At 38.0% G+C, this 26042-nt stretch overlaps 2 protein-coding genes across 7 annotated transcripts in view; one reads left to right on the top strand and one right to left on the bottom strand.

Annotated features, from left to right (window-relative positions):
- Positions 1 to 4810: 4810 nt before the first annotated feature.
- LOC111188458 (uncharacterized) lies at positions 4811 to 14418 on the top strand. The gene is made up of 7 exons (XM_049484284.1): positions 4811 to 4845; positions 12045 to 12715; positions 12854 to 12899; positions 13061 to 13152; positions 13245 to 13355; positions 13633 to 13900; positions 14002 to 14418. The coding sequence occupies exons 2-7, from the start codon at positions 12231 to 12233 to the stop codon at positions 14215 to 14217; spliced, it is 1218 nt and encodes a 405-aa protein (XP_049340241.1). The 5' UTR covers positions 4811 to 4845; positions 12045 to 12230; the 3' UTR covers positions 14218 to 14418.
- Positions 14232 to 26042, bottom strand: part of LOC111188455 (uncharacterized) — a 33267-nt gene continuing 21456 nt past the window's right edge. For 4 of the 6 annotated variants that reach the window (XM_049484277.1, XM_049484274.1, XM_049484275.1 and 1 more), the window contains 15 exons: positions 20881 to 21042; positions 20243 to 20444; positions 19589 to 19664; positions 19145 to 19419; positions 18972 to 19028; positions 18835 to 18885; positions 18499 to 18572; positions 18092 to 18169; positions 17779 to 17984; positions 17563 to 17659; positions 17324 to 17486; positions 15916 to 16019; positions 15632 to 15776; positions 15404 to 15530; positions 14232 to 14902 (listed from right to left, as the gene is read on the bottom strand). In XM_049484277.1, the coding sequence (XP_049340234.1) occupies positions 14562 to 14902; positions 15404 to 15530; positions 15632 to 15776; positions 15916 to 16019; positions 17324 to 17486; positions 17563 to 17659; positions 17779 to 17984; positions 18092 to 18169; positions 18499 to 18572; positions 18835 to 18885; positions 18972 to 19028; positions 19145 to 19419; positions 19589 to 19664; positions 20243 to 20444; positions 20881 to 20996 (2112 nt within the window). In that variant the 5' untranslated portion in view covers positions 20997 to 21042 and the 3' untranslated portion in view covers positions 14232 to 14561. Of the gene's footprint in view, positions 14903 to 15403; positions 15531 to 15631; positions 15777 to 15915; positions 16020 to 17323; positions 17487 to 17562; positions 17660 to 17778; positions 17985 to 18091; positions 18170 to 18498; positions 18573 to 18834; positions 18886 to 18971; positions 19029 to 19144; positions 19420 to 19588; positions 19665 to 20242; positions 20445 to 20880; positions 21043 to 26042 lie in introns of those variants that run through there. The other 2 variants (XM_049484278.1, XM_049484279.1) reach the window with 2 other exon arrangements.

Raw genomic sequence — 26042 nt, 5'->3', positions numbered from 1 at the left:
TATAAAATAATTTGGATTATCTGTTTTTCCCAAACACTTTTTAACTATGCTATTTAGCACTTTCCATGTTCCTTGAGTATTATTTCTGTGATGTTCCAATAATTTCTGATAATATTCCTTTTTCTATTTCTCTTAATACTTGTTAATTTATTTTTATAGGTCTTATATTTGTTTTCTGCTTCTTTTGTTCTTTGTTTTAAAAATATCTTATAAAGTACATTTTTCTTTTTGCAAGCATTTGCAATTCCTCGAGTAATCCATGGTTTGTCCACTGTTTTGTGTCTTCTTATACATTTTCTTATAGGACAGTTTTTTTCATATAACTCAGTTACTATCGTCAAAAAAGTATCATATGCCTTATTTGGATCGTCATTTTCATATACTTCTGTCCAGTTTTGTTTCATTAGGTCAATCTCAAGAGCAGTGATAGCATCTGGAGTTCTGTTTCGAATAAATTTAAAAGTGTCTGACTTGTTTTCATTTTTTTAATTAAACATATTTTGAAAGATTGCTAAAATTGGAAGATGATCACTTATTTCATTTATGAGCGATCCAGCCGCTATTTTGCTCTCTATTTTATTTGTGAATATGTTATCAATCAGTGTAGCTGTGTCAATTGTTATTCTGGTTGGTTTTATGATCACAGGTAATAGGCTGTTGCTGTACATTGTATCAATAAATTCTGTTGTCCTTTTGTGTCGATTTGGATTGAATAAATCAACATTGAAATCCCCACATACATTTTGAACATTATTATTACTTAATTTATCAAACATATCACCTATTTTTTTATTAAATGTATTGAGGCAGGTTCCTGGTGTTCTATATACACAACTTATTATAATATTTTTAGATCGCTCTATATCAATTTCTACAGTTATGCATTCCATTATATTTTCTATAGCCTCTGACATGCACGTTACCATCCTGCATCTTAATGCTGTATCAACATACATAGCGACTCCTCCTCCTATTTTATTCCTCCTATTAACTGTAAGAAGCTCATATCCATCTAACCCCACATCATTAACATTTTCATTGTCTAGCCAAGTCTCAGATACTGCAATGACATTAAACTTTTTGAATTTACTCAAGTAATCCTTAATTTTGGAGAAGTTTTTGTACAGGCTTCTACTATTAAAATGTATTATTGAAAAAGCACCTTCCATATTTACGTTACTGTTAAACTGTCCCTCTGTATAGTATTCGCAACTGTTGTCAATGTTATTATAGAAGTGGGTTTCTGGGTCAATATCATGTCCAAATTCGTAGGTTTTATTTTCTACATTTTTAAGGTTTATATGGTCATACTCAGTGAACAGTCTATATAAATGATTATTCATATCTGTGAGTTCTTCCCCCTCAACCTCATTTATCAGAAATGAACAATCCTTGTTGGGATCAGTCATTGTTTACATTGTTAAAGTGTACATGTATCTGCATTTGTTCGAGAGTTAGTAATCTGTTTATCTGTACTGGTCCAAATGTTTTAGGTCTCTTATCATAAGTACCTTGGATTCTTCAGGTGTTCCATTTAGCCGTATCATTACCTTACAGTTTCTTGTCCATGTTTTTGATGGATTTTCTGTTGTTTTTTCAGAAATCTTGCTTGTCTGGCAATGTCTGCATTCTTTTTAGTAAGGTGCTCATTCAGGTACACCCTTGTCCCCTTCAGCTTCTTTGCCTGCCTCAATAGCTTGATCTTGTGCTTCCTATTCACAAATCGCACTATTATAGCAGGCTTTGTTTCCCTGTCCTTTCTGGGGAGGGTATGGCAAGCTGTGATGTTTTTACTATCAATTTACATGTTCTTACTTTCAAAGAACTGTATTACTTGTTTTTCCAATGTTTGTAGTTCCTCTGTAGGGGCATCCTCGCCATTCATGCGTCCAGCTGTAGTACTGGCATAAGTTTTGTGTGTGGTCTCCAGACCGCTTATAATTAGATCCTCCATTCTTGTATATTGTTCAAGGTCATCAATTCTTCGTTCTAGAAGCTCAATTGTTTTATCTTTTTCTTTGACGAGGCTCTTAAGTTGTTTGACTTCTCCCATTAAGTCAAGTAGCATGGCTTGTTGTTTCACCACTTTACTAAGTTCTTCTGACATGTAGTTCAGGGACTTTCTAATCTCTTCCAGCTCTTCCTCTGATATGTTGTTTACTTTTTTTGGTGGCATTTTGTTTTTATCGTTTATTTGTTTCCTGGATGTAAAGATCAGTTTTGTAGCAGTGTAAAACCGTGAAGTCGCTGAGGCACAGCGTGGCCCTCAGCAGCAGCGACAGTAGCGCGATCCGTCCACCCCACAGCGCGGCCCTCTTTTCTTAATTTATTGAAGACAATTAATGAAAAACTAAATGTTTCTAATGTTTCAGCTTTAATGTCTGTTTTATTAAGGCTGTTGTATTGGAATACACATAAGAAATATCAATATTTTACACATATTTGCGTGGTAATAATGTTGAGGTCACTATGACATTCACTTTTATAATATATTTCTAAATGCCCCTTTAATTTAGGCCCTGATTTAACAAAACATTACTTATAATACTTATATAATACTAATAAAACACTTAGAATAATGCCAGAACAGCTGATAATATTTCAAATAAACATAAAGTAACTGGTGAGTAAACTTTGCTAACGTGTTTAATGATCTGTAATTATAATACTTTTCTGAAGGTTTAATTTCCTGGGATCGTACTGACCCAGAGAATAACAGGTTTTGGTAACTTTGAGGACAGCAGCAGGGTTAATGTGACAGATGAGGAATAGTTTCAGCAAAGGTTGCAAGAATTTTGGTACTTTTATAAAAAGGTATTTTCAATATAATTTAAAGTATATTGAAAGAATCTGATTAAACGTTTTCCTATCTGTGTAGATAATGAAAAACAATGCAAAAGGTAACATATTAGCATGTGAGAAATGCTATACTTTTATATAGTAATGATAAATAATCAGGATAAATTGACTTACATTATCACATTATACCCATTTTTAATTTAATACACAATAACATTCATATCACACCAACAGTCACATTTGCTACAAAACAATCATTTTGTGTTGACGAATTAAAACTGTGATAATAATAATTTAACTTATATGTGTTAAATTTATACCTAAAAACTTTACTTTAGTTACTTTAGTGTCGGTAAAAGAACTTTAAAAAAACTTGTAGCAATGAGAGATATTGCTTTTGTTTTCCCCAGTTTTTATACACTCCTCAAAATGAATGTGATGTTAAATCTATATTTTAATCACATTTTTAATAGATTTTTAATGTTCAGTCAGACAGCTCACACAAATATGCTTAAATTATATTAAATAGTGGCGAAAATAACATACGACTGTATACTCAATATGAATTTAGTGCAAATTTATATCATTTTAATTACAAATAAGTAGTAATTAAGTACAAATTATTGGTTCCAAAATAACATAACTTAAGTACAGACCTATTTCAGCTTAAATTAATTACACTTCTTTTTCACAAGCACACTCATAAACAATAGGCACCAGCAGCAGCAGCATAAACACTGCAAAAAATGAATTTTTGTGCTTATTTTAAGTTTAAACTACAAATTTTAAGTTTAAACTGCAAAATTTAAGTCTTACACTTACACAATGCTTAGTAAGACAAAAACTCTTAAGAGAAAAAATAATATGTATTGCCTTGAAATGTATTAGTTTTACTTCTTAAAATGTAGTTTTTTCCACCACTTTTTTCTTAATCTTTGAAGTGTCTATTTTAAGATTATGACAGGTAGCAGGTCAAAAAATGTCCTGTGGGGCTTATTTTAACCTTTTGGCACTGTAGCCAAATTCTAAAGGGTATGTGCGTATTTGCTGCCACCTAGCTGTAATATTCACACTTGTTTTTATTGTTCTGTGTCATATAGTTTAAATTCTATTGTTTTTTTTAAATATATAACATTTAATATAACATAACAGTCTTGGCTTGTATTGTAAATATAAAGGGTGTGTTTTTGCTGCAACCTATCTGTGTCATATGAAGGACTGAAAAAGCCAACATTAAAAATAAATAAATAATTAAAAAATTATGTAAATCACTCAATAAAAGTAATATGGTTATTAAACCGGTAAAGAATAATTACAATTCATATAAAAATAATTACATATACATAAAATAAATATTTTTTTTATTTGCTTAATTGCTTAATTTTTCTTTTCATTCATTTGTTTACCTAACTTTCTGAATTCATTTATTTCCCGATTTATTTATTTCTGTTTTTCCTTGTCCTTATATGATAATGAAGGGGCTGTCCAGCAATGACGTCACAGCATTTCTATTGATTGATCGATGTCAGATTGTACATGTCTTTCCCCTTCTCTTTATTATCATATAAGGATAAGGAAAAACTGAAATAAATAAATCTGGAATAAATGAATATAGAAATAAATAGTTATGTAAATATATGAACAAATGAATCAAAAGATTAAAACATTAAATAATGTTAATAAAGAAACCCATAAATAAATTAAGATATTTATTTTTATGTATTTATTTTTATATTAATTATAATCATTGTTTACCGTTTTAATCACCATATTACATTTACTGAGTGATTGACTTACGTTTTTATGTATTTATTTATGTTTTAATTTTGGCAGTTTTGGTCCTCCATATTCTTATCTGGGAACATTAATAGGTATTTTTTTATGCACTGCAGTGATCTGGAGGTGAATAAATAAGTGTTCATAGATGTAGAGGTGGTCTAGAATTAGATGTATTTTATTCTGACTGGAAAGTGCTGTTAGTTTTTCAGTTTTAACAGTAAAAGGAAGGGTGTGCGTCTCTCTCTGTGGTCCTACTGCCCTGATTATGTAAGTATCTGCTGGATATCATCCTCCGTTCAGAAGTATTAGCGCCGAAGTGTCGAATATCAAAAATAAAACTAACTTTACAGTGTTTTATCTACATTATCCAGCTTAACTGTAACAGCCAGGCCCGGTTAGCGAGCGCTGAGCCTCGTGTTGTTAGTGACAGCCAAGCCCGGTTAGCGAGCGCTTAGCCTCGGGTAGTTAGTGACAGCCAGCCCCGGTTAGCGAGCGCTGAGCCTCGTGTTGTTAGTGACAGGCAAGCCCGGTTAGCGAGCGCTTAGCCTCGGGTAGTTAATAACAGCCAGGCCCGGTTAGCGAGCGCTTAGCCTCGTGTTATTAGTGACAGCCAGCCCCGGTTAGCGAGCGCTGAGCCTCGTGTTGTTAGTGACAGCCAAGCCCGGTTAGCGAGCGCTTAGCCTCGGGTAGTTAATAACAGCCAGGCCCGGTTAGCGAGCGCTGAGCCTCGGGTAGTTAGTGACAGCCAAGCCCGGTTAGCGAGCGCTGAGCCTCGGGTAGTTAGTGACAGCCAGGCCCGGTTAGCGAGCGCTGAGCCTCGGGTATTTAGTAACAGCCAGCCCCGGTTAGAGAGCGCTGAGCCCCGGGTAGTAGTTACAGCCAGGCCCGGTTAGCGAGCGCTGAGCCTCGGGTAGTTAGTGACAGCCAGGCCCGGTTAGCGAGCGCTGAGCCTCGGGTAGTTAGTGACAGCCAGGCCCGGTTAGAGAGCGCTGAGCCCCGGGTAGTAGTTACAGCCAGGCCCGGTTAGCGAGCGCTGAGCCTCGGGTAGTTAGTGACAGCCAGGCCCGGTTAGCGAGCGCTGAGCCTCGGGTATTTAGTGACAGCCAGGCCCGGTTAGAGAGCGCTGAGCCTCGGGTAATTAGTGACAGCCAGGCCAGGTTAGCGAGCGCTGAGCCTCGGGTATTTAGTGACAGCCAAGCCCGGTTAGCGAGCGCTGAGCCTCGGGTAGTTAGTGACAGCCAGGCCCGGTTAGCGAGCGCTGAGCCTCGGGTATTTAGTAACAGCCAGGCCCGGTTAGAGAGCGCTGAGCCCCGGGTAGTAGTTACAGCCAGGCCCGGTTAGCGAGCGCTGAGCCTCGTGTAGTTAGTGACAGCCAGGCCCGGTTAGCGAGCGCTGAGCCTCGGGTATTTAGTGACAGCCAGGCCCGGTTAGAGAGCGCTGAGCCTCGGGTAGTTAGTGACAGCCAGCCCCGGTTAGCGAGCGCTGAGCCTCGGGTATTTAGTGACAGCCAGGCCCGGTTAGAGAGCGCTGAGCCTCGGGTAGTTAGTGACAGCCAGGCCCGGTTAGAGAGCGCTTAGCCTCGGGTATTTAGTGACAGCCAGCCCCGGTTAGAGAGCGCTTAGCCTCGGGTATTTAGTGACAGCCAGCCCCGGTTAGAGAGCGCTTAGCCTCGGGTATTTAGTGACAGCCAGCCCCGGTTAGAGAGCGCTGAGCCTCGGGTATTTAGTGACAGCCAGCCCCGGATAGAGAGCGCTTAGCCTCGTGTATTTAGTGACAGCCAGCCCCGGTTAGCGAGCGCTGAGCCTCGGGTAGGTAGTGACAGCCAGCCCCGGTTAGAGAGCGCTTAGCCTCGTGTATTTAGTGACAGCCAGTCCCGGTTAGCGAGCGCTGAGCCTCGGGTATTTAGTGACAGCCAGCCCCGGTTAGAGAGCGCTTAGCCTCGGGTAGGTAGTGACAGCCAGCCCCGGTTAGAGAGCGCTTAGCCTCGGGTAGTTAGTGACAGACAGCCCCGGTGAGAGAGCGCTTAGCCTCGTGTATTTAGTGACAGCCAGCCCCGGTTAGAGAGCGCTTAGCCTCGTGTATTTAGTGACAGACAGCCCCGGTGAGAGAGCGCTTAGCCTCGTGTATTTAGTGACAGCCAGCCCCGGTTAGAGAGCGCTTAGCCTCGGGTAGTTAGTGACAGCCAGCCCCGGTTAGAGAGCCCGGTTAGCCTCGGGTAGTTAGTGACAGCCAGCCCCGGTTAGAGAGCGCTTAGCCTCGGGTAGTTAGTGACAGCCAGCCCCGGTTAGAGAGCCCGGTTAGCCTCGGGTAGTTAGTGACAGCCAGCCCCGGTTAGAGAGCGCTTAGCCTCGGGTAGTTAGTGACAGCCAGCCCCGGTTAGAGAGCGCTTAGCCTCGGGTATTTAGTGACAGCCAGCCCCGGTTAGCGAGCGCTGAGCCTCGGGTAGTTAGTGACAGCCAGGCCCGGTTAGCGAGCGCTGAGCCTCGGGTAGTTTTTTTTGTTATTGTGTGCGCGCATGTATCCTAGCAACGCTGACAGCACTTCTGATTGGTCCAGAGAACTGTTTCAGAGACAGCGTTGCGCCACAGCTGTGAATAGACTCGCGCATGTATCCTAGCAACGCCTCGCAGCGCGGAGGGTGCGTGACGTCATCCGTCAGCCTATAAATAGAGGCGTGCATGAGGGAGCGGGACCAGACTCGACTGGAGTTCGAAAGAGACACACTGAGCTTACTGCAGATCCTGTACTGAGACAATGGGTTTTAAGCGCTGGTTTAAAACACTTATCTCCACAAAAACATCCCGCAGGGAGGAGCAGGAGGAGGAGGAAGAGAGGCAGGAGAAAGAGAGGGAGAGCCAGCGGAAAGAAATGATGAGGCAGTTGGAGAAGGAGAGGCAGCGGATAGAGAGGGAGAGGCGGATAGAGATGGAGAACCCGCGGAAAGAAAAGATGAGGCAGATAGAGATGGAGAGGCAGCAGTTGCAGCAGAAAGCGATGCTGCTGCTGCAGGAATCGAAGGAAATGCAGCAGAGAGAGAGGGAGAGGCGGATAGAGAAGGAGAGGAAGTTAGAGAAGGAGAGGCAACAGAAACAGAGGGAGAGGCAGCAGATGCTGCGGAAAGAGAAGGAGAGGCAGCAAAAAGAGAAGGAGAGGCAGCAAAAAGAGAAGGAGAGGCAGATAGAGAAGGAGAGGAAGAACATAGAGAAGGAGAGGAAGAACATAGAGAAGGAGAGGCAGCAGGAGGAGTATAAAATTCCACTGCCTTTTGCGCCCCCTGCCCCTGTACAGTTTGTAGTGCCGTGGCAACTGATGGAGGAGGAGAGGCAGCAGATAAGGGTGATAGGGCAGCAGCCTGCCGGAGTGGAGGATTCTTCCTTAATTAAGGCAACAGCGCCCCCTCTCCCTTATGAGGATTTAGCGCTGTGGTACGGTGCAGCAGAACCGTACCCTGTACCATTTGTAGTGCCAATACTATGTTATTAACTGTGTTAATAACCTCTTTCCACACTCCTCTGATACATCTGTATCCACACTGTGAGCTCATTCATAGCTCCATGTGTTAATAACCTCTCTCCACACTCCTCTGATCCATCTGTATCCACTTCGTGAGCTCATTCATAGCTCCATGTGTTAATAACCTCTCTCCACACTCCTCTGATCCATCTGTATCCACACCGTGAGCTCATTCATAGCTCCATGTGTTAATAACCTCTCCAATATTACATTTGTGAATAATGTACTATACAAATGTGTTAAACTAATGAAATATTTAATAAACCTTGCTATTATCTATAACATATGTATCTAAGAGCATTATTTATGTATTTAAATTCAGTTCATATCATATAGTGTGACAAAATAGTATAATGGTGTGTTTTTTTTTTGTAATTTGTTTATTGTTTTTTTTTAATTATGAAACCTTGGTTAAACAGCATAGATATCAATAAACACAGTGTATAAAGCAAAATATATTATACAAAAGCCATTCAAGAGTAAAGGGAAAAAAGAAAAGGGGGGGGGGGGACAAAACAAAAAAATTGACGTATATATTCAGAGTCCAATTTTACAATTTGTCTTTGTTTGGGTAATATAGACATCAGAGTTTAAACTGTACAGAACTAATAAAGAGAGACTGTAGAGTATAGTACAGTAATTTAACTCTCCACAGGTAATATAGAAATCAGAGTTTAAACTGTACAGAACTAGTAAAGACAGACTGTAGAGTATAGTGCAGTAATTTAACTCTCCACAGGTAATATAGAAATCAGAGTTTAAACACTGAACAGAACTAGTAAAGACAGACTGTAGAGTATAGTGCAGTAATTTAACTCTCCACAGGTAATATAGAAATCAGAGTTTAAACTGTACAGAACTAGTAAAGACAGACTGTAGAGTATAGTGCAGCAATTTAACTCTCCACAGGTAATATAGAAATCAGAGTTTAAACACTGAACAGAATTAGTAAAGACAGACTGTAGAGTATAGTACAGTAATTTAACTCTCCACAGGTAATATAGAAATCAGAGTTTAAACACTGAACAGAACTAGTAAAGACAGACTGTAGAGTAGGGTTGCAACGGTATGAGATTTTCACGGTATGATAACCGTCTCGGAAAATACCGCGGTATCACGGTTATCACGGTATCACAGTTTGTTACATATATTATTAAACTGCCCCTTAAAGAAATTACAACAAAGTTTTTTGTTCAATTAACTATTTATTGTAGAAACTACACCATCAGGTGAAGGAAACCATGTTTTCCCACTACTCTTAAGGGCATTAAGAGTGTATATATATATATATAAAAAGTTGGTATATAACCAGATACTGCAGAAAGAGGGGATTTATTTCTGACATGATCCTCACAATAGAGATTTCTATTTTAAGGCTTTCACACCTTAAAACCTTCAACATATGAAAAACAGGCACGTCAGAATTTGAAAATAAACGCATGTAAATGAATGGCGTCTTTCACATCCAGTCCGGCCAGGACCTTTACACGGACACGTGAATCCATCGTAGCACGCACTTCACGCCTGTACCTGCGTGCCCAAATTTCGAATAACTCAGCGCTTTTGCGGGCGCTTACCGCATGGGTTGTGCAGTGCACGACTACAAAGAAGTTTTATTTAGGTTATTTAGGTAAAATTATAAACTGAACACATACTTTGCGCTGCACAGCGGGGTGGTGTTCTCGGAGATGGGAGAACAGGTTTGATGTATTTCCTCCTTTAGCTGTGACTACGGCCACATTGATTACAAGCTTGTTGATTACAAGATTACAAGTCTGTTTTCAGGCTGTTTGAATGAGCGAAATATGATCAGAATTATGTTAATTAACACTAACATAGAAGCATAGAACTATTATTTAATAAAAATGATTTTTAAGAACAGCTAAACACAGTGCGGAGAAGTTCACGTGCGAGAGAGAGAGACACAGAGAGATAGAGAGATTTGCGTGTTCTGATGTGAGCTACTCACAGGTAAAGGTTCTCTTTTATCTCCTCTTGCTCATTTTAGTCCAATTCATAATTCTGCAGTTTCTCAGTGTTTTCTGTCGTATTTTGCGGCTAGCGCGAGCGCTTACAACTAACACCGCGGACCGCGAGGTGCAGCCGCGCTGCCGCTGTTATGCCGAATCCGACTCCCTGCTCAATCCGACTCCCGCTTCGCGGACAGAATCGGCACAACACCTCCCGCTGTAGAACTGCGGGAGTGAAAACAGCGCTTATAAATAAGTTAGTTAAGTTTCACTTTCAGTTTTCGTTATTTGGTTCGTTTTCATTAACAATAATAATTGGTTACTTAGCATTAACATTGTGATTATCACACCAGAGCTTTATTTAAAAATAAAATATATAATTAAAAAACAGATGCCTACATCTCAGACTATTTTCTGGAGCCCAACCCGACCCGGCCCGAGGAATGTGGTGGGAAATCTCGGCCCGAACGGACCCGATTTCGGGTCGGTCCTCGGGTCAGGTCTGGTTCGGGCAGAGAATCTAAGCTCTAGTCTGATGCACTTTCTGCCGTTCTCACCGCTGTGGGCTGAGTAGCTGAAGCGGAGCAGAGTTGCGCATGCACGGGTGACTTTCTCCGCTGGCTTGCGTTTTACCGGTAATAAGCAAACACACACGGTATGATAACCGTGCATTTTAATACCACGGTATACCGTGAAACCGGTTACCGCTGCAACCCTACTGTAGAGTATAGTACAGTAATTTAACTCTCCACAGGTAATATAGAAATCAGAGTTTAAACTGTACAGAACTAGTAAAGAGAGACTGTAGAGTATAGTGCACTAATTTAACTCTCCACGGGTAATATAGAAATCAGAGTTTGTATGAAATTACATGGACACTATTTTACAACAGAAGTAAAAAAGTCGCCGACCCGAAGAAACAGAGAGCAAACGCGAAAAAGTGAATCCTATCCGGCCTTACACCATTCCTCCAAATCAACAGCGCCCCCTCGCGGCGGCTTGTTCGCTTGTTGCCACATTTGTGAATTGAGTGGTGCATTTGTGTGTGGTATGGCGTCAAAACCGTGTCAAAATTCGCGAGCGAGCAAAGTCACTTGGCGCAAGCAAAACCACACTCGCGCGCGCGGAGAGGGCTGGCTGCGCGCGCGCGGAAGCAAAACCACACTCGCGAGAGTGGAATTTGCCACGCCTTCGGCTTGACAGTCGGGGGAGGGACCCAGACAGGATTGGCTACGGCTGTTTTCCGGAAGTGGATTGTGATTGGCTGTTTGTCAATGTCATAGCACTTGCACGAAAAACCCGGGAATAAGACACAGAAGGCCCACTTCGGAAAAATGGCGCTACAAGGACAGCAGCAAGTATGTACCTAAATGTACATTTGTACACGTTTTAATAAATATGAATCCATTGCTAATGAATCGGCATTTGCACTCCACCATAAATAAATAGGACCTGTTAGGGACGTCCATAAGGGCCAAGGTCACGTACGTCCTATAGCAAACGTTTTAAAAATACTCAAATATGGACGTCCGCGAGCTGTTTGCTGGGTATGTATGTCGCCACTGAATACACATTCAGGCTGGCTAAAATGCAGTTAGGTATTCACTATTAGATATATAGTGCACCTAATTGAGCTTAGCAGAAATATGACACTATGGCAGGGCAAATGGGGGGAAATTTCATCTGCGGTTATGAACGTAAACGAAGTAAATATGCGGTTATTAATGCTTATCAACACTTGCGTAGGAACCGTCAGAAACCTCAGAAACAGAAATTCTGGACCAGGGTTGGGGGCTACTACATATAGGTTTATATATTGCTGTTGCCTTTTTCCATAAAATTCAAAATTTTATATAATATTGATTGTAATTTTTTGTTGTAATATTTCCTGTCCATTAAAATTATATATATATATATATATATATATATATATATATATATATATATATATATATATATATATATATATATTGTTCTTTGCAGAATATTCTGAAGTGCCATCTTTTTGAGCGACTCCTAACAAAATTTGAAGTAGCCCTGCTCAGAACACCACTGGATCTAGATTTCTTGGAGTTTGTGTGCCGCCAGGAGTTGTATCTTCTGCAAGCACTGTCTAGACATGTGGATGTGTCCCCTGAAATCTTGCAAGCTCTGGAGGAGGTCTTCACAATGGTCAGGCAACAATCTGACTTCACAGCCCCATGTACAACTGTGGAATCTGTTCCTGGTCTAAGAGGACGTCCAAAATTAGAAATTAAGAGGGAACAGATAGTTGAGATGCTTCAGACAAATCTTCCTGTGTCCCAAATTGCCAGAATAGTAGGCGTTTCAACCAGCACGTTCTTTAGAAGGATGAAAGAATTTGACCTATCAATATCAGAAAGCTACAGCCCTATTAGTGATGAAGAACTGGACACCATTGTGACAAACATTAAAAATGGCATGCCAGCTGCTGGGTACCGAATGGTCAGAGGAAGACTGCTGTCTATGGGCATCCGTGTGCAATGGAGAAGAATTGCGTCATCTATGCACAGAGTGGATTCTGTTGGGATACTGTGTAGATTGGCAAGGTTGGGCGGTGTGGTTCGAACCACATATTCTGTTCCAGGGCCCCTATCACTTATGCATGTTGACACCAATCATAAACTGATAAGGTATTTTGTTTAGTCTTACATCATAATTAGATTAAATAATTACCAGTTAATATTTATTCATGAATGATTGCCAAGGAAACATTTCTGGATTTCCATTTTCTGTACTGTCTTTTTAAGATCTTTGTTTCGTCTACCTAGATACAACATTGTAATATTTGGCGGTGTGGATGGATATTCCCGGAAGGTATGATTACATTATATATTGCTAAAATTTTAAATCTATATAAAACACCTGTTTATTTGGAGATGGGCTTTACTCTTATGGTTCCTGAAATAAAACACCAATAATGTATGTCCATTAGAAATGCTGTTGTTTTTCTTGCCTTTTAATTCTTGCATTTGCAGGTCATGTACTTGAGTGCAGCAACAAATAATCGAGCATCAACAGCCTACCATTTCTTCTGTCAGGCCACTCAGAAGTATGGTGTACCTTCAAGGTGAGCAAAATAAAATTAAAAACTGTAAAAGTTACATCAGTTAATTTTAGACAGAATATTTAGAACTAAAAACATGCCTTATGAATTTTCAGGGTCAGAGGTGACCAAGGAGTAGAGAACGTTGATATTGCCAGATTTATGTTCTCTACTCGTGGAACTGACAGAGGAAGCTTCATCTCTGGTAAAAGTGTACATAATCAGAGGTAATGTGCCACATGTCTGTGTCATGAACTGTTTATTTATATGACTCTGTGAAAAGTTAAGATTTTTAAAAGTCTTTAAAAAGCATCTCTAATGTACGTTAAAGGGTTGTTTTGTTTATGCATTTTATCTATAGACATTTTGGATTACTACTAACCATTGATGCCATTTTTTTATTAATTAATACATCAATGTGACTGATTTCTGCTTAAAATAAAATTAATAAAAGGTAACGATATATACTCTTTGTAGTTAAAATGTCTCCTCTGTTTTTAATAGGATTGAGAGACTGTGGTGTGATGTTCGGGTGATTGTCACCAATAAGTACTACAGCACACTGCGCTCTCTAGAGGTGAACGGACTCCTTGACATATCAGCAACTGAAGATCTCTTCAGTGTGCACTACACATTCCTTCCAAGACTCCAAGGAGAACTGGACATTTTTGCTGAAGCCTGGAACAATCATCCTCTCCGAACTGAAGGCAATCACAGTCCGGAGCAGCTGTGGCGAATTGGCATGTTGCACACAACCATACACCAGCCAGAGGTATTATGATCCTTATTCTAACTAGTTGACTACAAGCTACCACACAACTGATGTGTCTCTGTATACATACACATACCCAACAGATGTTGCTATTATTTTAGGACATTCAAGAGCCAGATGTAGACTGGGACATGGCAGCTCTTTATGGTGAAGAAGATGCTGATGTGGGGGTAATTGTTCCAGAGTTCAACTGTCCATTACCTCAAGAGGATATGAGGGAGCTCCAATCCTTGATTGATGCAACTGACACCAACATTCCTGTAACAGAACAGTACATGCTGTGTCGTGAGTTTGTGTCAGGACATTGTGCACAGTGAAAGTCATAGCTGTATGCGTTCACTGGTTGAGTTTTTATTGCTGGCACCATGTCACAACAGCAGAGACAGTAAAAATTTTAAATTTAATTTTTGTTTTTGAATCAAAAACAGAGAAAAGTGACTGAAATAATTGTACAGTTTTGCAACAGTAATATCTTCTGAATTCCATAAATGACTAAATAAACACTATGAAAACATCAAGTATGTATTGTTTTGTGGCGTTTTTTTTCTCAAAATAGAAAACAATTAAAAATTTTTATTGTATTTGTAGTGTAGTACACTTTTTGAGCTGTGAACTAGGCTGTTTGTTCTTTTTCATTACTGAATGTAACAGACATAGAGTCTCAACAGCGACCAAACTCCTTACTGTTGATTAAGGCTTGTTTCATGATGTGAACAAACTCTGGGTAGGTGCCTATGTGCAAGGTAGGAAATCTTATGCTGTTTGAACACGCATTTACAACTGGGTAACAGACACCATGTTGGCCATAGCGAGTCTGACAGTCATGCTCAAATTCAACAGTAATTTTGAACTTCGCCCTCTCAGCTGCAGTAATGGGAACATGTGCCTGTCCAGTCAACCACTGCAACATGCCGCAGACAGTGAAGCTGTTTTGGTTGTCGCCTTTCCCCTCTGCTTGGTCTTGCTCTGCCGTCTCTTGTTCAAGGGCATCAGTTGGTTCTTCTAAAATAAAATTTAACATTCTTAAAGTCAATCAATTAATTAATGAAATTCTTATGGCTGAAGGCATGTACATATTCAAAGCTTCTTACACTAGAAGTAAGATCAGATAAATCTCATTTATTCTTTGAATGGCAAAGATCCTAGTTCTGCACTTCTAAACACATGCTATTTGGATACAGGCATATATCCATTCCTCACTTACCATGTTTATTACACGGTAACCATACTCAGCAGGAAGAGGGACAACACACTACGGCAGTTTCTGATGATGTAATGACGTACTCTAATTGCTCAGCAGTGCCAATAAGTTAGGCTATTATCGTAATTATATTGTATCGACAGAAATTAAGTAATATCTCAATAAAAACTTTAGCCACATCGTCCAGCTGTAGACCCATGATATTCCTCATAGGAACAATTAATTAATCCAATCAATGCATTTCTGTACTATATTTGCAAATCTTATCCATGTTTTTTTGTATTTCAGAGCAATAAAATTACCTTCATCATCCATGCTCTGTATGAAGTCTTGCAGGAAATTAACAATCCTCAATTCCTTGTGCCGCTTCAGGGATCCAGGCTCACTCAGAAGTGGAGATAAAGCCATCACTAAGAAGTCTGCGTCTGGCTAAACAACACATTTATTTTGTTTTAACATTTTAGCTGTATGTGTTTTTCTTCTTAAGGGCTCAGTTTGCATTGTGGGGGAATGGCAAGAGGCTTACTTACTTTGTCCAAATGACCAGGAACAAATAGTGGTTGAAAGATGGCTGGGTTCTGCTTAATCATGTCATGGAGACCGTACAGTTTAAGTCCTGTGCATATCTGCTGCAGCATCGGCAGGACACGAACACGGGAGTGTAGAACAATAGCACTAGGGGGGAAAAAGATCAACACATCACAGGTAAAATAAGCTCTTCAAATTAAACAAGAGAAATGTCACAAAAAAACCCACAAAAGTTAAAAAGGCCCAGGCTAAAGAGTAGCAGTATATTCCATTAATTTTATTGTACCTTACAATTGATGCCTTTTTGTCACATGTTACAGGTCCCATGTAGCCACATGCCAGAATTCTTTCTAAAAGGTCAATCAAGGCTGCTTTGTCTGAAGTCTCAACCTGAAGGAATAGAAAACACCATTTCGATTATGATGTTACAAAAATAGTCTGCCTACGGATCTAGTTCTGTGGACCCACCGCAGTGCTCAAGGTCCACATTTATTCCTTCATCTTTAGGTGTTTTAAGTTGCGTTGACAGGTAAACACGATCTTTAATGTATGTTTTACATTTACATTTACATTTATGGTATTTAGCAGACGCCCTTATCCAGAGCGACTTACAACAGTGCTTCAAAGTTACTTAAGATATCCAAAGCTAGTTTGTAGACTAGGATCAAGGGATACATAGAGCTTAATCATGTTAAGAACCCTAGGAACCTCTTTTTTTTTTTTTTTTAGTTTAGGAACTCTTTGAAAAGATGTGTCTTCAGTCGACGTTTGAAGAACGTGAGTGACTCTGCTGTTCTGAAATCCAGTGGAAGTTCATTCCACCACCTTGGTGCCAGCACAGAGAAGAGTCTGGATGTCTGTTTTCTGTGTGTTTTGAGTGATGGAGGTTCGAGCCGAGCCGTACTGGAAGCTCTAAGAGCTCTTGGTGCAGATCTGGCTTTGACCATCGCCATCAGGTATGAAGGTGCTGGTCCGTTTTTTGCCTTGTAGGCCAGCGTCAGGGTTTTGAATCGGATGCGGGCGGCAACAGGAAGCCAGTGGAGGGAACGCAGCAAAGGAGTCACATGACTGAACTTCGGAAGATTGAAGACGAGTCGTGCTGCCGCGTTCTGAATTAACTGTAGTGGTTTGGTGGCTCGCAGTGGAAGACCAGCCAGTAGAGAGTTGCAGTAGTCAAGTCTTGAGATGACAAGAGACTGCACAAGCACCTGAGTGGCATCCTGAGACAGAAACGGTCGAATTCTTCGGATGTTGTATAGGAGAAATCTGCATGACCGAGTCAGATTTGCAATATGGCTCGAGAACGATAACTGGTCATCCATTACTACACCGAGGCTTCTTGCTTCTGCCGATGGAGTGACCAGTGAGTTCTCGAAAGAGATGGAGAGATTGTTGTGAGGGCTTGTAGTTCCTGGGATGAACAGAAGGTCAGTCTTGCTGGGGTTGAGTTGTTCTATGTTCTAAGAGTGTCTTTACTGGCAACAGGATGTTTAGTGTGATGCTTGCGCCATTATATAAAATCAATCTTTGTGTCAAGATGCTGGAAATTGCATGCTATAGCAGGGAAATCACTACTCTGAACCCATTTCTGCTGTAATATACAGTTAAAGTTGCATTATATGCAAAAACCTTGCTGACACAATTTTACTGGGTACAGCCCACTATATAATAAACATCACATGCTCAATGTAAACCTTGCTAATGAGGTCCAGTAGCTCTGGGTCTGTCACATCCGTCTCTGACAGTTGGTCTTTGTCAAATTCACCCATGGAGATAAATGTATAGCTCCATTCATGAAAGAAGTTGGGGGGTGGGCCGTCCTGTGCAATACTCACAGCTATTACTTCACCAGCTATCCTGAAGTGAGATCACATACATAGTAAATATAACAAAGAATAACTTATGCAACAACATATGACATAATCCCACATACTTAAAATTATCATTTTGATAATCCATTATGGAATACTTCGGGGTTTTTCCAGCACTACTTCCTTCGAAAAGGTTCGTCTCGATTCCTGCCATCATTTCTATATAGATTGAGACAGAAAGAAAAACATATGCACACCAATATTGCACCAACAAAATGTTGAATTAACTGTGGCAGAACTAAAAAGAGCTAAATGTTGAATAAAAGACAGACAGATACCAGTGAGAAATTCCTTTCTTAGAGCACCATTGTCAATTCCCGCTTCTCCCAAGAAAGAAACACGGAGGGGATTAATTGGAGTAGCTTTTTTTTGCCGTTTCCACTGTTTCAGTCCCCGGTGGAATATTTCTTCCCTTGTGACGCAAATACTGAAGATAGCCTGGAGATCTATCTTATACTTAACTTTGCAGACAGCATCAGCGAGGCTTGGTAGAAAAAAAAAAACAGAAGTATACAGGATGCATTTTTTGGATCATCTTTTTAGTATTTTGGTTTAAACAACAACAGCACATTATATTGTTTTACAGTCTACCTGTATGGTTCTTGCCTATTTTCGTTTGTTATGTCCTGGTCAACCTGTAAATCTGAATTAACTCTAGGTTCTTCATATCTGAAAAATACAACATGGAACAGCTGTAAAAGTTTGGGAATAGTGACATTTTAGTTATTACATGAAAAAGGTTAATGTGGAGAAACTTATTGTGCACATTTTAATGTCATGGTATTTTTTACAACATGGAAAAACATTTTTCATAATTTTTACAAGACATGAAATATGTCTTAATAAATAATTATGCACCAATTGCCATATGCAAGTTCATTATAGAGGATGTGAAGTTTTAATTTAAAAAATGCAATCAAAGGGTATTGAAATGATAAAGGGACATATATGAAACATCTGTCAGCAACAATGCAAAATAAAATTATAACAACTAATACCTTCCCTCACAGGTGCTGGCATGTTCCTCGATGCAGTCCTCTGGATACGCGTCACAACACAATGGACAAGATACCTGAGCAAAACCCCAAATGTATACATTTATGTTACCAGCATCTGATAAGCATCTTCAGCATTTAACAAGAACAATTTTAATTCCCTCACTTTCTTATGTTTTTAATATTAATCAATGATTAATCAATGAAACTTTAAATGGAAGGTGAACTCATTAACAAGAGACCAAACATAATAAGCTAACAGAAAATCATATACTATTATACAGCATCATGTGTATCTTTTTTTTCAAGGTGAAAATATTTGAGTAGCCCTTATCCTACTTTAACCACAACCGCTGGTCTGGAATCTGGTTCGTCCACTGCGCACCTTTCCTGTAAATATAGCGCATGCATTGTGAGATTAAAGCAATTAGTAAAAAATTGATATTAGGCCAAGGGTAGATTCAAATGTAACTTACACTGTCCATTTCTGTAAGATCACATGAAGCTTCGACATCTGAAAACACATCTGGTAACTAATAGAATAGAACATAATAGAATATAAACTTTAAAAAAAAAGATACTTATGGAGATATTATCAATAGTCACAAAAATGAATTGTGATTTTAAAAACTCTGAAATTATACTTTACAGAATTTAATCGACTGCCTGTGTCTGGCTCACACTTCTGGGCATGCAGAGCCAGTAGCTGGATAAGCATGTCCACATGACATGTGGCGCATTGAGCTTTTGGCATCCTGTCAAATTCACGCGATGTAAATGGTAAGGGGGACATGTCCAAAGTTCCTTGCAATGGCATGATGTACAGACAACCCCCCCTTCCTCCTAAGGCTTTAATAATATATGCCCCTGTGTAGCCCTCTTCATCTGGTTGCACAACGTTTAACTTTCGCTGACCTGATCCTCCTGAATGGAAAATACACAAGTAAGCTCAGTAAACAATTACACTGGTTTCAAAATGCAGTACAGTGATCCTACCGGTGATCAGACTGAGATTATATTGCATTAAGCAATATAACATTGTGAAATTAACATGGGGGAATTTTACATTTCAGTGAGACATTAAGTGGTTTACCAACAGCTTTATATAGCATCCATGCTCCCTGCAGTGATGCCATTTTAGGGTACATTTGCAAAAGTAGACTGGAAATCTGTAACAGAAAGTAAACCATTGTAGAATATTACATATCACTCTTTTCAAGGGATGTAATGATGCACTCTTCTCACGATGCGGTGCGATTCACGATACTGACCTCACAATGTGATTCTCCCTTTTTTTTTTACAATAACAAACCAGAAAATCCAATTTTTTTTTACAGTCAGACATTATAAACTGAAATGGTAATCCAACGTTTGATTTCCAGTATTTTGGTCTCTCCTCATTCAAACAGATGGGAGGCTGGTCAGTGAGGTAGACAGCGCCAGCGCCCTCTGCTGTTTCAAAACCATCACCATTCATTTCACATCTCCACCGATTTTAGTTGTGATATATGTGCAATGATTAATCATGATTTTGCAATGCATTGTTACATCCCTACTCTTTACATTACCACTGCTGTTAAAACAAAAGCCTGGTTGATGACCTAGTAATTCAACATTTTAGCTTAGAAGTGTCTACAAAAAAACTAGTATGGGCAATCACAATTATTCTTACCATCCTTCACATCACTGAAGTACATAACGAAAAACTATAAATATCAGTTTATATGTAGAATTTCAAAAGCTTGACCTCAGAATGCTGTCCGTCTTCTGGGATGGTCACTGTCCTCCTTCCAAGTCCTGCCTGGAGAAGTAGAAGTTCTGTCGACATTTTAGGGGTCCTCTCTACAAACTGGTTTAACAGGTAGAATTGGACTGGTGTTGACCTAGCAGCCTTTCTTTTTGGAGATGGGGTGCTGTTTTTGCGGGGTTTAAAGAGGCCAGGGAAAGATCTGAGGAATACAATTCAGGTAACATTCAGATATTTGGGTCTGCAGAAACCATAATATTTAGCATTCACACAAAGAATGAGAAATTTGCCAATTTAATTAATTGAATAATTAATTAAGGAAATACATTAATAGTAATAATTATTATTACTAAAATTAAAAGAAGACAGAAGTAAAGGCAGAAGACAAACTGTCAAGGCATAGTCTTAATACCAGGTGTCAAGAATTGTGTAGTTGCTCCTAGGTTAAATCCCTTTATAATACTGTCCAGACTGCTGAGATCATTTTTGGTGTAGAGTTCAGTTATTATTTTTAATAAATTCACAATTATCCACTTGGTTGAATGGTTTTAGTAATTACCTAAATACAAGGTGTTTGCATGGATGTTAACCTAACTGTATTACATCAAATGTGATTTCCTCATTTAACAGATTCAAACCTGGTCATACTTTGCTCCACTGAACCACATGTACCAGAAAAGCCAAAGGTCCGCTGCTGCTGGACAGGTCTCCTTGCAGGCTGTTCCTGGTTACAAGGGGCAGTCTGTTCCTGCATGTCTACCTGCTGTCTGCTGCCTGATGTCCCTGAACCTGCACTTCATCTGCAGAAACATTTTTATTATATATATACAGTGTTGGGAAGGTTACTTTTAAAATGTAATCCCTTACAGATTACTGATTACATCACTCAAAATGTAATTTGTAACGTAATCAGTTACATTACTTCAAGTGAGTAACGTAATCTGATTACTTTGGATTACTTACAATATTGTCATTTTTTTAAGCCTGAATGAATGTAGCAACCACATATTGCATATTATCCTTTTATTTTTCTTTCCAGTTAACAAATAGATAAACAAATAAAACAGCCTTTTCAATCACTCTATAAAAATACTTATGAAACCATTTCATCAAACAATTTTATGAAACACTTCTATACATTGATGATAAAACAATTTAAAACCAAACAATGTAACAACAACTGTAAGCTATCTACTTGCAGGTTTGCCACCAGTGTTAATTTTGACAACAAATTTTGATTTAGTCTTAGTCATAGTTTTGTGACGAAAATAGCATTTAGTTTTAGTCACAATTCAGTAATTTAGTCGACTTAGTTTTAGTCAACTTAATGTCATAAGAATATAGTCTACTAAAATTACAGTAAATTTAGTCGACTAAAATGTAAAGGGTGTAAATGTAAATGCTTTTTCATCAGTTCCCTTGAATTATTAACTATACACGTATACGAAATGAAACGTTTAATAACCAATTGAGTAATATTGTTAATGTTTGAATGTGAAATATATTTATATATGATTTAATGTATATTATTATTATTATTATTATTATTATTATTATTATAGGTGTGTGACTATATATATTTTACATTTATAATTTTGCTCTAGAAATCAGGTCATAAAACAACTGAATAGTTAAATTATAGTTTGAACAGAGCTGTAGATGCAAAAACAGCTTTTAAATGATCTAGTTTTATCTCCAGCAGTAACCCAGCACACCTACTGGAGCTACAGTCTATAAATGAGATCAAAAACACACCTTCACACACTGTCCTGTAGAGATGCTCTCAGGATGTACTTCATGAGTTAAAGTGAGAAACTTATGAGAAAGGGGTCTAGGTAAAACGCGGAATCCAGCGGATTTCCACCGGAAATATAAGAGAATAAATAAATAATGGCTCAAATTACAATGTGTCAAAAGAAAACAAAACTCAGATCGAACGTACTAAAAACGGACAACAAACAAGAGATTTTAGTGTTAAGTTCCAGCAACAATTCTGGGTAAACACGCTTTATACTCTGCCTATCCCCAGTTGGGACGGGTAAAACGCGGAATTCGACTATAGTTCAGTTTTAAAAAAACAGGTAAAATCAACCCCTTCCGGCGATTTCATGACTACCAAATAAATCACTGGGACAATGAGCTACTGTAACTATCTACACGTTTGATTAGATGCTCCTAATGTAACTGTGGTTATTATAAATAAACCTGGATTTTCTAAATTCCTCACTTGGTTCAGCAGCAGCTCTTCCACTTCTTCTGAAGGCTGATAATTCTGTCCGCAACAAAACACCGCTGTACCTTTTTCAGTGTTTGTTTGAGTAATATCGCATACCCGCGAGGAACCGGTCGCGGTGGGTCTACCTTCTTTACTAGCGCCCTCTCTGCGCGAGGCACCGAACGAGCTGAAACAGGTTTAATTCAGTCTGTTTTGTGTATTTATACAGTGTCCTAAAGGTGGTTCTTCACCCTCCGAATAAAAACAATGAAGCGATTTATTTACGCAGATGTATCGCATAAAGGTGTTTGATCTGGCGTATTGTTTTACTTGAGCGTTTAATAAAAATGCCGTAAGTCTTGGAAATAATATAGTTACACCATCCATGTGTGGGAAATATGAAGCCTAGCTCCACAGTATTTTTATGAGCAAACACTCCGTACAGTTTAATTCACAATACTTATGAAAATCTATTGTTTAAGGCTGTGTAAATATATTAGACATTATTTAAAAAAATGCTACGCTTTATATTTCATTGGACAGAGAAAACATTTTGGTTAATTTTGAATATAGAAACGTATGTGATGAGTACATCAGTTTGGGGCACTGTAATTCAATTAAACACCAATCAATGAGGAAAATCTTGCTTTTACGGCTGTATAAATAGTATGAGCCATTATAAAAAAATACGAATTTTATTTTATTGGAAAGAGAAAACATTTTAGGTAATTTTGAATATAGGAAAGTATGTGATGAGTACTTCATAACATCAGTTTGGGGCTCTGTAATGCAATTGTACAACAAATTTATAATGAAAATCTGCTTTTACAACTGTGTAAATTGTATTAAATATTATAGAAAAATAAGATTAATATTGTATTGGAAAGAGGAAACATTGTAGGTAATTTTGAATATAGACAAGTATATGATGAAGACCTTGTAACATCAGTTTGGGGCACTGTAATTCAATTATCCACCAATCAATGAGGAAAATCTGCCTTTGCAGCTGTGTAAATAGTATGATCCATTATAAAAAAATGAGAATTTTTTTTATTGGAAAGAGAAAACATTGTAGGTAATTGTAAATATAGGAAAGTATGTGATGAGGACCTCGTACCATCAGTTTGGGGCACTGAAATTCAATTAAACAATTAATAAGGAAAATCTGCCTTTACAGCTGTATACATGGTATGAGATATTACAAAAAAATAAGAATTTTATTTTATTGGAAAGAGAAAACATTTTAGGTAATTAAATATAGGGAAGTATGTGATGAAAATCTTGTAACATCAGTTTGGGGCACTGTAATTCAATTATACAACAAATTAATAAGGAAAATCTGCCTTTACAGCTGTGTAAATAGTATGAGCGTTTATAAAAAAAATAAGAATTTTATTTTATTGGAAAGAGAAAACATTTTAGGTAATTTTGAATATAGACACGTATGTGATGAAAATCTTGTAAAATCAGTTTGGGGCACTGTAATTCAATTATACAACAAATGAATAAGGAAAATCTGCCTTTGTGGCTGTGTAAATAGTATGAGCCATTATAAAAAAATAAGAATTTTATTTAATTGGAAAGAGAAAACATTTTAGATCATTTTGAATATAGAAAAGTATGTGATGAGGACCTCGTAACATCAGTTTGGGGCACTGTAATTCAATTATACACCAATTAATAAGGAAAATCTGCTTTTACAACTGTGTAAATTGTATTAGATATTATAGAAAAATAAGATTAATATTGTATTGGAAAGAGGAAACATTGTAGGTAATTTTGAATATAGACAAGTATATGATGAAGACCTTGTAACATCAGTTTGGGGCACTGTAATTCAATTATACAACAAATGAATAAAGAAAATCTGCCTTTGCAACTGTGTAAATTGTATGATCCATTATAAAAAATTAAGGATTTTATTTTATTGGAAAGAGAAAACATTTTAGGTAATTTTGAATATAGACAAGTATGTGATGAGTACCTCGTAAAATCAGTTTGGGGCACTGAAATTCAATTAAACAATTAATAAGGAAAATCTGCCTTTACGTCTGTGTAAATAGTATGAGCCATTATAAAAAAATACGAATTTTATTTAATTGGAAAGAGAAAACATTGTAGGTAATTTCAAATATAGGAAAGTATGTGATGAAAACCTCGTAACATCAGTTTGGGGCACTGTAATTCAATTATACACCAATTAATGAAAATATGCTTTTAAGGCTGTGTAAGTTGTATTAGATACTATAGGAAAATAAGATTAATATTGTATTGGAAAGAGAAAACATTTTAGGTAAGTTTCCCAAAAACCTTCGACAGTAACATAGTTCTTTAGGTCGTTCTTCATCTAAAAGAATTCTGATCCACTCATCATTGACTTCTAACGTATTTTTTGCGTAGTTCCACTTAGAAAACGACAGGTGCCGCCAATGTTGCTTTACAAATGTACAGACGCATTTGATCTCCGCTCGTAAAAAGGAAATTTATTTATAATGTTTCTTTATTTTTTAGAAAAACTCATCAAATCACATAAACTACATCCAGTGCTAACAAAAATAAAATCTACAGCATTTGCGTTTGTGATTTCAGTATTTCAGTCCTCCTGAACGGCAGAGACGGTCATTTATTATTGACACAATAAACCACCTGTGTAAGTAGATGTGTTTCCTTTAGCCTAACATTGTTATGATTATAATACTATAAAGCACTCTTTAGAAGAAGGATATATATATACATATTTTTTTTCTTTTTTTTTTAATGAGAATTTTACTGCTGGCAAAGACTAGAATCTCACACTGTCTAAACTTCTAAAGTACTTTTGTTCCGCTTGTTCATTCTTCCATCTTATAATGTGTTAAACTAAGCTGATATATAATTGATTATTAATTGTTTGTATATTATTTTACTCAAATTATAAATGTAAGTGTTGTGTACTGTGTTCTTGCAGTCTGGAAGGGATATTTTATGCTACCAAAAAAAATAATAATAACAATAATTATAATAATAATAATTATTGTTATTATTATTATTAATATAATAATAATAATAATAATAATAATAATAATAATAATAGTATGCTAAATTGCAGTATTTGTTGTACACAAAACAACGGTGTGCAAACATTTGTGGACCCTTTATTCCATTGAGCTGTGGAGTAGAACTGTATTCTCTGGAATGGTATTGCTGCATACAACACTTCTAGGTTGATTTGGGGATGAGGTGGGAATGAGGTGGGGCATGAACATCCAACGTCCTGACGTTGCTTACGCTTTTGTAACTGAATAAAATTAGATCCTCAAAGCAATCCTCCACAAATGTAGAGTCTTCTCTAGACAGTAGAGACCGTTACTCAAACAAAGGCAGGATGAACTCGGATCATAAACAGCAACCTAGCTGTTAGGTGATTGTCATGTTGTTTAAGGTGACTGAGTGAGAGAGTATAGTAAAGGGGAAGGGAATGGGCCATAACTCCAGTTATGTGCTGGATCATCTTCCTCTATTTTATGTTTCTAGTGTCTGGATCTGTATACTTTGGTCAAGTTTTTTCTTCTTTTTTTTTCTTCTTTTTTTTTTTTTTTTTTTTTT

This window comes from Astyanax mexicanus, chromosome 10 (genome assembly GCF_023375975.1).
Source record: "Astyanax mexicanus isolate ESR-SI-001 chromosome 10, AstMex3_surface, whole genome shotgun sequence".
Taxonomy (NCBI): Eukaryota; Metazoa; Chordata; class Actinopteri; order Characiformes; family Acestrorhamphidae; genus Astyanax; species Astyanax mexicanus.
The sequence above is the reverse complement of the archived record's forward strand: the minus strand, read 5'-3'. Positions and strand labels throughout refer to the sequence as shown.

Bases quoted from the DNA above. Each gene is read 5' to 3' on its own strand.
- LOC111188458 (XM_049484284.1), top strand. From the start codon at position 12,231: ATGGTCAGGCAACAATCTGACTTCACAGCCCCATGTACAACTGTGGAA. The intron at 12,900-13,060 runs GTATGATTACAT...TTGCATTTGCAG, and splicing joins TGGATGGATATTCCCGGAAG to GTCATGTACTTGAGTGCAGC. The intron at 13,356-13,632 runs GTAATGTGCCAC...TGTTTTTAATAG, and splicing joins AAAAGTGTACATAATCAGAG to GATTGAGAGACTGTGGTGTG.